The sequence below is a fragment of the Periophthalmus magnuspinnatus genome, chromosome 16 (assembly GCF_009829125.3).
Source record: "Periophthalmus magnuspinnatus isolate fPerMag1 chromosome 16, fPerMag1.2.pri, whole genome shotgun sequence".
Lineage (NCBI taxonomy): Eukaryota > Metazoa > Chordata > Actinopteri > Gobiiformes > Gobiidae > Periophthalmus > Periophthalmus magnuspinnatus.
In genome coordinates this window covers 5,579,783-5,593,167 of record NC_047141.1, presented here as the reverse complement: position 1 = coordinate 5,593,167, position 13,385 = coordinate 5,579,783, and the positions used below count along the sequence as shown (strand labels likewise).

Here is a 13,385-nt window from a genome sequence, read left to right as displayed (position 1 = left end):
CTTGAGGTATTTCCTGGGAAATACGATACCACGCCTGGCGGTAAAACACCCTCACCCTCACCCCTCATTTCTGCCCACCCAACATCCAGATATAATCAAATATACGGGCACAGCCCTGTAGCCATGCTTTAAATGATCAGTGTCAATCAGAGTGTCTGTGGTGGACCTCCAGGATTCCCGAATGAACAGCGTGTCTAACCTGCAGTCGGTGGACATGCTCAACTCCTCCCAGGCCTCCATCGCGGGTATGGGCAGCTTCGGAGGGCTGAGCAGCGGGGGTGGCCTGGGGTCCGGGCTTGGCTCTGGGCTTGGCTCCGGTCTGAGCCAGCTGCGGGCCGGTGGCAGGCTGTCGGCTGGCTCTGGCTCCAGTATGTCGGGGGGCCTCCGCTTGGGCCAGCTGAGCCAGATGGGCACCACCACCGACTCACTGTCCCAGCAGCAGCAGCAGCAGGCCGCCGCCATGCGCTACCCGCTTTCCTTCCAGAACCCCCTCTTCCACCTGGCAACTGCTGACGGCCCTCAACACCAGCACAGCCGGGCCCCCCCAGCGCCGCTGCTCCTGGCCCCAGAGCCGGATGCCTCTCACCAGTCCTACATCCCACAGTTCGCCCATGGGGGGTTCTCCCGCAGCGAGGACCTGTCCACCCTCCGGACCAGGGACACCCATCTTGGCCAGCCCAGCATCATCCACTCCCACAGCTATAGTGACGACTACAGCCGCGCAGACTTCGCCCGCAGGCAGTTGTCCATGCACATGCAGGTACAGACAGCACACTACACTACAACTACTACTATGACCACATGTTCTTTAGATGAAGACTAATCGATGTTACTGCTGTCATTACAAAGCAAACTGTGGTTTTAAGTGTGTCCAAATGTCAAACACAAGAAACTAAACTAACCCTAACTCTAAGCTGCCAAAGGAACCATCCTTGCCTTTGTTCCTTGGATGAATTATTACTTAAATTAAATTCACTTAGTTTGTAAAACTCTGACCTTTAAAATCCTTTAAAGTGGGGCACTTAAACTCCGCCCACACCCACAGTCCAAACAAGTTGTTAAACTGGGCAGTTTCTGGAGGACTAAAGGGCAGAGTGAGAGATAGATGGAAGCACACACTCGTTTCTTGACTGTTTTAGACCAGTTCCAAAGTTCCAAGTTAAGATCCAAATGAACCTAGATCACAAATTTTTAGTTTACACTAAAATTATACAAAACTCACTAGCAACATTGGGGAATGCTACGAAGTGTTAAGGATGATTTTTAGTTTGTGCACTATCATATGTATGTGCATGTATGTACTCGTATGTATCTAGTATTACCCAAAATAACAGCTTGAAACTGCTTCTCCTCTGTGCCAGGATAACCTTCAACAGATGGGCATGACTTCTCAGACCGGGACGTCCCACTCCTCTCTAGCCACCACACCCCCCTCCACAGTGCAGCCTATGAGGCAGAGCTCTGTTGCCCCACCCCCTGCTCAGCGCATGAAATCTCAGACGTCCCACCAGCTGTCGGTGAGCTCGGCCGCAGCTCCGACCCCCGCCAAAACTCGCCCCCCGAGCGCCAATCTGCTGCAGTCTCCAGAGTCGGCCTATACCCGACAGCACTCCCGCCAACTGTCCGTCAAAGACAACACTGCCCCGGGCCTGCCCCACCAGCAGAGTTCAGCCCGGGAGAGCCAGAGCCCCCAGGGAACCACCAGCCCCAGTGGCCAACACTCGCCTCAACAGCAGCTGCCCCAGAAGCATCTGCTCAAACCCAGCATGGCCAAACCGGTGGGGTTTTTAGCTTATCCTCAGAACATCTCACTCTCCTCCATCACCTCCTCAGAACATCTCACTCTCCTCCATCACCTCCTCAGAACATCTCACTCTCCTCCATCACCTCCCCAGAACATCGCACTCTCCTCCTTCACCTCTTCAGAACATCTCACTCTCCTCCTTCACCTCCTCAGAACATCTCACTCTCCTCCATTACCTCCTCAGAACATCTCACTCTCCTCCATCACCTCCTCAGAACATCTCACTCTCCTCCATCACCTCCTCAGAACATCTCACTCTCCTCCATCACCTCCTCAGAACATCTCACTCTCCTCCATCACCTCCCCAGAACATCGCACTCTCCTCCTTCACCTCTTCAGAACATCTCACTCTCCTCCTTCACCTCCTCAGAACATCTCACTCTCCTCCATTACCTCCTCAGAACATCTCACTCTCCTCCATCACCTCCTCAGAACATTTCACTCTCCTCCTTCACCTCCCCAGAACATCGCACTCTCCTCCTTCACCTCTTCAGAACATCTCACTCTCCTCCTTCACCTCCTCAGAACATCGCACTCTCCTCCTTCACCTCCTCAGAACATCTCTCTCTCCTCCTTCACCTCCTCAGAACATCTCACTCTCCTCCTTCACCTCCTCAGAACATCTCACTCTCCTCCATCACCTCCTCAGAACATCTCACTCTCCTCCTTCACCTCCTCAGAACATCTCGCTCTGCTTCATCTCCTCAAAGCATCTCACTTTCCACCATCACCTCCTCAAACCATCTCACTCTCCTTAGAACATTTCACTTTCCTCCTCAGAGCATCTCACTTTGCTCCATCACCTCCTCAAAACATCTTAATCTCTACCATCATTTCCTCAGAAAAATATCACTCCACAATCGTCTCATTAAAACATCTCACTCCCGTCCATCACCTACTTACAACATCTCACTCTGCTCCATTATCTCCTTAGAAGGTCTCACTGTCCACTGTATCCACCCTCTCAGAACGTCTCACTCTCTCCACCATCACCTGATCAGAGAAGTATCACTCTCCTCCACCTCACTTTCCTCCATCACCTCCTCAGAACATCTCAGTCTCTCTACATCACCTCCTCAGAGAAGTATCACTCTCCACGATCACTTCCTCTGAACATCTCACTTTCCTCCATCACCTCCTCAGAACATCTCACTCTGCTCCATCTTCTCAGAAGATCGCACTCTCCTCCATCACCTCCTCAGAAGATCTCACTTTCCTCCATCACCTCCTCAGAACATCTCACTCTCCTCCATCACCTCCTCTGAACATCTCAGTCTGCTCCACCTCCTCAGAAGATCTCACTCTCCTCCATCACCTTCTCAGAACGTTTCATGCACATGTTATCATTCTCATGTAAACAAAACCTATTGAGCATAATTTCTTTTGTTTATAGGTCTCCCAAACTCCACAGACCCTTAGTGCTCCTGCAAATGAACGCACTGTGGCCTGGGTGTCCAACATGCCACACCTGTCGGCGGACATCGAGAGCTCCAGAATTGACCGTGAAGAGTTCAAACTGAAGGAGTACTCCAAAAGCATGGACGAGTCCCGCATGGATAGGGTAGGTTCAGCTCAGGCAGTGGCTTTCATACTTGCATTATTTGGTCTGCTTCAGACTACAGTTTGTTCACTTACAAGGTTTCTTTCTTTTGCTTAAGTGAAAGTAAAAATACAAGGGAAGAAAAGTACCAGTTGATGAATGCACTTTTACAATAAAAAAGAAAAAGTCTTTCACACAGAATTGAGAACTATTAAAGTGTCAATAATTGTCAACTTCGAGCACAATTTTGGTCAACAAAAATACCTGATGTGATCTTATCAAATGATTTCAGATTTTTGTTTGATCAAACTTGGTCTTTAGGTGAGATGTCACCATGAACATGTTAAAATAAATAACCGCTATTTCAAATCCTAGAAAAGCACTTTACTTTTTACATACAGTTCAGAAATGTTACAGTGTAGAAAATACAGACTGAGACTTTCTCTCAGTCGGAGTGAAGGTAGGTAAAGATTCCTAAAAATCTTCTTTATGTACAGTACTTTTAGTTTTGTACTTTGGTAGTTTGTGCTGGTTGGAAGGTGGACCAGTGACTTTTGGTCCAAACTAAACAACTTTACAACCTCCAGTTGAAATGGAGTTAAGTCATATCAAGAAACACAGCACAAGTATTTTTTAGCTGGTCAGAGCTGTGACTGTTGTGTTTTCTTGATCTGGTGCAGTTTTTTCATTCATAATTTGTCTTGATTGAAAATTTCATGAGAAAAATGACCTTGTAATTGTCGCACAGTTGCATACTAAAACTTTGCCGCCAGGTTCACTAAACAGTTTTGTCATTACATTTTATAAGGAGAAAGAAGCATTTGACATTAGTCCAGCTGATCACTCCTCAGGTACTGCCCTCAGTCAGTAACACAGGCCTCCATCACATGTGCATCTACATAGGCTTCTACAGACTGTTCTGTTCTGAGCTCTGAGGGCCTCACTGATGGGACTGTTTTGGCTGTGCTCAGGTAAAGGAGTATGAGGAGGAGATCAACTCTCTGAAAGAGCGTCTGATCATGTCCCACAAGAAGCTGGAGGAGTACGAGCGCAGACTGATGAGCCAGGAGCAGCAGACCAACAAAATCCTGCTGCAGTACCAGAACAGGCTGGAGGACAGCGAACGGAGACTGAGGCAGCAGCAGGTGGAGAAGGACTCCCAGATCCAGGGCATCATCAGCAGGTAAACACACACAACCAAACTGAACTGTCTGCTGTGTGTCACTTTAAACACGCGAGGCTCAGAAACACTGTGTAAGTGCTCACAAACACAACCATCATCATGAACATTGCAATAATTCCATATTTGGATGTAATATTTGTAGTGAGTGCTTGTAATAGGCCTTTGTAGAGAAACCTCCATACATTTGAGGAGCATGACTGTAACGTCAGCGGTCCTGGGCACAGTGGGAGCAGAGAACCATTGTGTTGATCTTACAGTAGAGAACCAGTACACTGTTCTTTTGTCAAAAGAACAAAGGCTGGATGTCTATGACAGCGAATGCCACTTGTGATCCACTCCAGGAACCACGACGAGCAGTGAAGAGAGGCACAGCACCTGCACACAGCTCCTGCACACAGCTCCTGCACACAGCTCCTGCACACAGCTCCTGCACACAGCTCCTGCACACAGCTCCTGCACACAGCTCCTGCACACGCACTTCTGCACCGCCGCCATTTTGCTGAAGCGATGTGACTTTGTTGAAATCAGCTTATTTTGGAGTGGCCGTTTGCAGCTGGATACTATAACACACAAGAGGACTTACTATTATGTTTTTGACTGCACAGCTGAGCGATGGAGCCTTCCACACAACAATGGGACCCAGGACACAAGGTCTTGAGCACTGAACGTCCACCCCACCTGTGTGCCGCACTACAGGGGAACCAGCCAGGCCCAGATCCATTCAAACACACTTTCTCACATAAGACTGAGAGGACAGTACAAGTGGATGCTTCCATATGTGACTGCAGCATCTGAGCCCAGCACATGCACAAACACAGGACAGTGGACTGGAGCCTCATCTTACCTTCAGTGTCTTTACATTTGGCTGTCTGAATCCTCATGAAGTACAGTCAAGTGTTGCTCCTCAGGTTGTGGAAATTATTATATTAGTTTCGCGTGTTTTTTCTTTCTTGGAAGCCTGTTTCCAAGTGTCATGGTGTCAAAAGTTTGTCAGTTATCATAAATTATGCTTACATGAAATGATAAAAGTATAGTAGTGTAGAGACAATGACATCAAATGTGTAAAAGTGTCACTTGCAGGTAGACTGCAGTGTGAGCAGGTTCTGCCCATAGACCCATAATATTTATTGCCTTTTTTTTCTCAGGAACATTATGTGATGAAAATGTGTACTTTGTGTGTGTGGATGCTTGACCAGGTTTACCTCTGTCCTCTGTAGCATACATGACACCTGTGCAGACCGTGTGGAACGAAGCAGGCACTGGTCACTTCTCCAATTTAAATTCAAAACGATTAATAAACCACTTATTTGCGAGAGTCGAATCAAAAGGCATTCTACATTTGTGAGCCCTGTATATTTATATTTATTTATTTATTTTGCTTCATCCACTTTTGTTTTAATAATCCATTAATTCAAAGGCCTTTCAAAAATTCTTTGTTTGCATTTTGCCAGTTTAGTCGCGTCACAGATAAAATTACAGACTTCTCCTGTGCAGTTTTTAAGTCCATAAACCATCACTGGACTCATTCTGTGCTCAAATTGTGTGCCTCAGTTAGCTCAACATTCACAGAGGAAAAGGACTTAAATTGTTAATCGTTATTAATCGTTATTTTCTGATCGTTCATCCCCATTGCTGACAGCAGAGGGGAGTTTATAAAGAATATTTTCCAAATGCAGAAATATGTGAAATACTGATCACCAATTATGTATGTTGCAATAAGTTCATTTTACACTTATCTGAAAATATCTCTCTTTTTAAAATGTTATATCTAAAAATGAATACCACTTATTTATTCATAGGAATGAGGCTATATATATTTCTTTTTATTTCTATTTCTCAATTTTCAGACCAGGGACCACTTTATCATTAAAAAGCAAACAGAGGACCACCAATCACGTAAACATGCCCCACACCTCCAATACAAACAAACATTTAGATTAAGATGGCGCTCATTCATGTTTAATTACTAAGGCCAAAAGGAAAATGAATATATAGCGCTGTTACTGAGATGGAAAAAGCTGGCTTTAGCCTATGACTTCAGCATCTTTATCACACTTCTCCTCCGACATTCAATGCGCGAGTGAGAGCAGCTCCATAGTAACACACTTGAGAGGGGCTGGACAAAGTCACATCTTTCTGCCCAACTTGACCAACAACAAAGAGGGCTTCTTATTTAAGGACAGAAACAAAGCTATGACATATGAGACACGATGGCTCCTCGCTCCTTGATGTGACTGTTTCCCTGTTGTGCTCTTTGGGAGAATTCTTTCTGAGTTCCTGGGAGCTGCAGTACTTATGGAGCAGCCACTAGTCGATCTCACACAGGGACAGAGGAGAAGTGTCTTATCCAGTTCTTATTATAGATTCATGCGCTGGGAGTGCGAGGTCTCCGCTGTGCGCGTACCCCGAGCTCTGCATTACACACCTTCTGTGTGCCCGGGCACAGACAAGCCGCCAGTGCGAGAAGAGCCAAGAACCATCTGCACTAGTGTCTTTGAAGGAAAAGTTTTCTGTTTGCATAGACTCATGGTTTGTTTTCTCGCTGTACTCTGACTCCCATTATTATTAAACGTTTAGTATGTATAGTATTAAACGACGTTAAGTGTTTCAGTGTCCAATGCAAATCAGAAGCTACATGAGGTACTTCTCAAATGAAATAGATAAGAGCTAAACTTACAGTTTATTTCCATTCTGTATGTGTAGGTTTAAGTGAAACACTACAAAATGAAATGAATGAAATAAAATGTGCTGGCAGACCACCAGAGGCTCACGGTCCACAGTTTGCGTGGCACTGCTTTACAACACAAAAACAAAATAAACAAATCAAGTTTCTTTCAAAATAAGAAAAACACCCTCCATATGTATCTGAGATGGTGACAAAGTGACCTTGCTCTATTGCTCTATTAGTTCTTGACTAAGTTGGTGGGTTTGTCATTCAGTTACAGTCAAATGTCAGCTCTGTCACACACTGACACTGATAAAATACATTATATATGCAGCATATAAATGTAGAATAAGTTATACCCTGAAATTGCTAGAGTTGTTTCTTCCATCTGTTATCTGCCTTAAAACCTCACTAAAGTCTTAGACTCACTCTGGCATTGTTCAAATGAATGTGTCACAGACTGACAGAGCTGACATTTTCCAGCTGTGACTTTGTCTTAAATATTCAAAGTGTAAAAGTGACCAGACTGCAATAAGAGTATTATATATAAATGATGATGCTACTGCCTGGTTTATAGATGTTATTTTTCATTTTAAAAGACAGACAGACAAAATGAAAATTGCAAAAGTAAGGACCTGTTTGTCCCCACTCTGGAGAATCAGTAAAATACTGATTGTGACAATTCAGTGGAAATGATTTATTATATTGAACACAAAGATGTGATAGAAATCTATATTGTTAACCTCTATTGTGAGTTTTAATAACGCAGCAGAATAAGCTTAGATTTGTACTAAAGTATTTCTATGTATTTGAACTGAGAAGTGTAGAACAGACACGATACAGACAGTACTGGGTCTTTACGTTTTGTTGGCCTCATGGTTGTGAACCTCTCTGATCTCATTGGCACAGGCCAGATTAACAAACGGTTTACATGACATCACTATTTTTGTTCCTTTGTAAAAGTAGATATTCTTAATAAACCTAAAATTGCAGGTTCTTTTCCATGTCTTCTTTCCCCTAATGAATTCAAGAATAATCTTGAATTACCCTCGGGATCAATAAAGTATCTATATGTTTGTCTTTCTGCCTGTGTGTTTGCCTGTCTGTCTGTCCGTCTGCCTGTGTGTTTGTCTGTCTGTCTATCTACATGTTAGTAGTGCACCCTTGAAAGTGGTGAGCCTTTAAAGGTGAACTATGTAACTTTTCTGTTCGAGGGTAGGCCATCATTGAGCCGTTACTGCTTTACTTAGAATGTCCCACAGGGTCCTATCGACTGGACTGATAATGCTCCTGTTTTTGTCTCCTGCTCTGCTCCCAAGACTCATGGCTGTGGAGGATGAGATCCGAGGTGGAGCCGTCATTGAACCAAAAAGCCGGATATTCCCAGAGCAGGTGTGTATGTGTGCGTGGTGCTCAGCAGGCGTGTGCTCTGTCCCCTGCTCTTTTTGTCTGTCTACTGACTGCCTTACCCTCCCTGAGACATGTCCAATATCCTGATCGCCCTGGTTTGCCCCTAGCTTGTTTTTTGAACTTGAAGCTGTCTGTTCAACTCTCAGTTTTCTGTTTGCACTGGGCTCTTGCGTGGTGTGATTGGGTGGCCTGTGGGCCGTTTGAGGGTCCCGCTGCAGCATGTGAGGGACAGGCTATCAGCTGAGTCTTCTGCTGTGCTGTCTGGTGCCGTGGTGTGTTCAGGTGCCTTTGAAAAACGGTCCATTCCATGCTCACACTTTGCTATGTAGCTGAGCCTGCGCCTGCTCGCATGAGTCCCCCCGTGCATCTTTGGGTACATTTGGTTATCATTTAACACAAGAAGGATCACTGACTCTTGATTAAGTTGAATTGCTGATATACAGAATAGTTATACTTTAAAACAACTAAAAGCTGTATTCTTTTTGATTGTATGAATAGATTCTGATGTAATAAGAAATCGTAACAAGCACGACCATGGCTAAGAGCTAATGGCTGATTTTGAAACATTAGATCCTAACTTAAGTCCAGTGGTTTTGGTGTATTCTTGGATGTGTACTATTAAGTAGTGATAGGTTGTATTCTCTCAGTTTTGTAGTGGGAGCAGTGTGACACGCGTAAAGACCAGTATGGGACATGCATCCTCTCATGTGCATGACAAAGGGCTGTCCTCTGCATGCTGTGTCCACTCCACATAAGGACGGCTGCCTGGGCTGCTCCTCATGTTGTGTTTGTGTGTGATACAATATTCACAATGTAAACCTTTTTTTTTTCTACACTATCAGGACACTTCCAAGAATCAAGCTATACAAAAGTTGTCATGAGACTTTATAATAAGACCACCCCAAGCCTCTAGGGGGCCCAAAACAGAGAGAAAGCAAAAACCAGGAAGTCTTTCTTTCCTTAAAATCTTGTGGAGGTCACACTGTACAATGCACAGCAAGATCTACAGTATGTCTCATGTGGTTTAGAGAGTGATTCTACATCACTGCCCCAATCTGTAACACAATTAAGTGAACTAGGCTTATGAAGATGACAGGACCAGACAGACCACTTTCTCATTGTATTCTAAACATACATTTAGTCTGGTTTTGCTGTGTTTGGTTGAATGCATAGACTGTATATAGAAGTGGACTGAGGGACTTCACCCATAGCATGAAGCCAATCGAGGCTAGCAGTTGTAGCAACAAATCTGCAACCAAGACCCATATTTGGAAATCCACAGTGCGCCACCAAAGAGCCAATCAGGAGCAAGGTTGCTGAAGGTACTTGCCCCTTCTCACCCATGCTCGCTTCCTATTGGGAATGCAACCCCTAGCAGGTTAGCTGTGTCCATTTGTAAATACAGTCTGATCTGACCTGTGATATTGTTCACTAAACAAATGTCCTCCTTTGATCATCACTGAAGTCTAAGGGGCCAAACACACTGCATGCACAGCACCACTTGTAACAGGTCTGTAGTGAAACTAGCTGAGGCGACTTGTCTTTTCCATCTATGTAAACTGACCATGGCAAACATGAGGATTTAAAAAGTAAATTTAAAAGAACAAACTGAGTTACCTAAGATCCAGAACACACACTTCTTCAGTACATTACCCAGATGTGAGTCTGGTCAGCGGTGAATCTCCCTGTTTTCAAATGAGCATGATTGACAGGTGGATTAGCCAATCAGGGACACACATGGTCTGTCTGTATTGGAAAAATAAAGTAAAAAAAAAAATCACGGGACTGAAAAACATTTCTGCAGAATCAATGAGCCAAGCACAACATCTGAAGTGACATGAATGTGATTTTATTTGTAAATGACGGGTGACCAATGAGCTCCTTTGTTTCACATGTGTCACTGAAAAGAACAAATCTGATTGGACGATCATGTTTGACCGGGCTTGAGATTCAACTGAGGCCGTGGAGACCGGACTGACATCAATCTGTATAAAAAATACAGAGTGATATCAGTCTGGATGTGCCAGGCTACAAAGAATCTTTCTGCAGCAATGCGTTGTGCTGGTGGTAACGCATGAATATAAATAATTCCATTCTTTCTCTGTATTTTGAGTGGGATAGGCGCCCTGTGCTCGTGTCAAGCCTTGTACGGACACTTTTTATGCAGTCTAAAAATAAATATGTCTAAAATGTATAGTTTTTACAGTTGCATAGGGCAAAATATGCATGCAGTGTGTCTCAGGCCTTAGACTTGTTGATATTTGGCCTTATGTTTAAGTTAATCTCTGAGCCTTTTTCTATTCAGGTAATAGACTGGGGCATGTGAGATACAAACAGCATCTTCCATAAGGCTAACGCTGCTCTGGTGTTAATCTACCACCTCAAATGTATCTGGCTATTTGTGTTTGGACAATGGGGCATCTAAAAAGTCTGATGTCTGCCTTGTCCCTGCTCCCCCGCGTGTGTCCCTGTGTATGTGTCTGGCTTCTCTCCTCCTGCTCTCCTCCTCCTGCTCTTGTCATGCTCTCCTCCTGCCCTCCTCCTGCTCTCCTCCTGCTCTCCTCCTCCTGTCCTCCTTCCCTCCTCCTCCTGTCCTCCTTCTGCTCTCCTCCTGCCCTCCTCCTGCCCTCCTCCTCCTCTCCTCCTGCTCTCTTCCTCCTCCTTTCCTCCTCCTCTCCTCCTGCTCTCCTCCTCCTCTCCTCCTGCTCTCCTCCTCCTTTCCTCCTGCCCTCCTCCTCCTTTCCTCCTGCCCTCCTCCTCCTCTCCTCCTGCTTTCCTCCTCCTCTCCTCCTGCCCTCCTCCTCCTCTCCTCCTGCTCTCCTCCTCCTCTCCTCCTGCCCTCCTCCTGCTCTCCTCCTCCTCTCCTCCTGCTTTTCTCCTGCTTTCCTCCTGCTCTCTTCCTCCTGCCCTCCTCCTGCTCTCCTCCTGCTTTCCTCCTGCCCTCCTCCTCCTCTCCTCCTGCTCTCCTCCTCCTCCTCTCCTCGTCCTCTCCTCCTCCTCCTCTCCTCGTCCTCTCCTCCTCCTCCTCTCCTCCTGCTCTCCTCCTCCTCTCCTCCTCCTCCTCTCCTCCTCCTCCTCTCCTCCTGCTCTCCTCCTCCTCCTCTCCTCGTCCTCTCCTCCTCCTCCTCTCCTCCTGCTCTCCTCCTCTCCTCGTCCTCTCCTCCTCCTCCTCTCCTCCTGCTCTCCTCCTCCTCTCCTCCTGCTCTCCTCCTCCTCTCCTCGTCCTCTCCTCCTCCTCCTCTCCTCCTGCTCTCCTGTGTGTGCCTTGTTGATGAGATACGGTGATTTCTCTTAGGGGAGGCGTCAGTCCATCCTAGTGCAGCCCCGTGTGGCTCCAGCCCCTCCCCGAGTGCCCAGGTAAACTCCGCCCCTCCTGCTATCACCGTCCATCCATCAAACGCCCCATCTGCTCTCTATGTCGTCCCTGCTCTTTATGTCATGACACACCTCCGGCAAGATCACAACTATGGGGAAACAGACGCCTAGCCTCCCGCGGCTACTTACCTGCGCACTCCTGAAAGTGCAGTTACAGACTGAATACCTCACGTTTCTCGGGGCATAAAGATTATGGAGTGATGTCGTACAAGATAAGATAAGACTTTTCACATTGTAGACGTGTTCAGACAGGACTTTAACATGTTTCACACAATAACAATATATCAGTCACTTTTAACAGAGCTCTGATGAGTGCGGCTGCCTCACCAAACTAAAACTTATGAGTATGTGTTATGTAATTGATACTCTGCAGCTGATGTCATCAACTTTCCCTGGGGCTGTGATGCTAACTGTAGGCACTACTCTGTCAGAAGCTCTATAAGATTTTACCTGAGCTTTACTTTAAAACAATCTGACCAGAAAGAGCTGATTTAGTTGAAACTAAAACAGGTGAGATGATTTGTGCTGTTAAATAAGTCCTTTTCAAATAACATTACAGTCATAAGTCAGCATTAGCTAACAGTTTTTCAGTTAGTCTCTGTCTCTCTTTTTATTATAATTTAAACTCTTAAACAGGACCATGAACGCTCGGATTGACCACAGCCTCCTGAAAATGTGCTGTTTTAATCCATTTTGTATTTTTTTCTAGAGTTTTCAGACTAATACTACTTTTTTAACTGTTTGCTAATTTGTGCATTGTCTTCATGGTAGTTGTATTCCACCATAGAGATACATGTAGATCACCCCCAGAGTGATGTCACTGCAAAGTATCCATTGACCAATTCTATATTCATGATGCCAGCTGTTCACGCCGAGCAAAATAAGTTAAAAAAAAAAGGGACAAAGAAAGCTCTAAAAGGCTGCTGTCAGTGAGCCATCTTTCTTCATTTGAAACGTGCTGAGTGAGCACGCTGCAGGTACAGTGGCTCTGTGCACAATAGCGCCCGGGCTCATCCTGGTGAGTAGTGCAGCAGTAGAGCTCAGGATTGTGATGTCACACAACAAAGAGAATTTTTAGTGTTAAACTAGTGCAGGTTGTAAAATGCTAAATAATAAACTTAACGTTCATTCAAATGTTTTCTAACACTGCACAGTCATAGATGTATTTACCAGTAGAGATCCAACAGGTTATCGGTTCGTTCCACTGTGCTTTTGTTTACCTTTTAGCATTGTTTTGCTAATATATCTCTATGAGAGTTTTGTATGGTAACAGACGCTTTGTGACGTTCCTTCCTGAGCTCTACTGTGTCCCTTTTCATTTGTGTTTTATTCTATGTGGTCTTTGTAGAGTTGCAGTAAAGTAAATTTATATTAAAGAATTACGCACGTAGCAGCTAATGGACGGCTA

General features: G+C 45.3%; 1 protein-coding gene across 1 annotated transcript in view; it reads left to right on the top strand.

Annotated features, from left to right (window-relative positions):
• syngap1b (synaptic Ras GTPase activating protein 1b) overlaps positions 1 to 13,385 on the top strand; it is a 73,394-nt gene that overhangs the window by 55,469 nt on the left and 4,540 nt on the right. Inside the window, exons 16-20 of the mRNA XM_033980704.2 lie at positions 173 to 760; positions 1,362 to 1,778; positions 3,198 to 3,365; positions 4,316 to 4,527; positions 8,512 to 8,584. Of these exons, the coding sequence (XP_033836595.1) occupies positions 173 to 760; positions 1,362 to 1,778; positions 3,198 to 3,365; positions 4,316 to 4,527; positions 8,512 to 8,584 (1,458 nt within the window). The remainder of the gene's footprint in view (positions 1 to 172; positions 761 to 1,361; positions 1,779 to 3,197; positions 3,366 to 4,315; positions 4,528 to 8,511; positions 8,585 to 13,385) is intronic.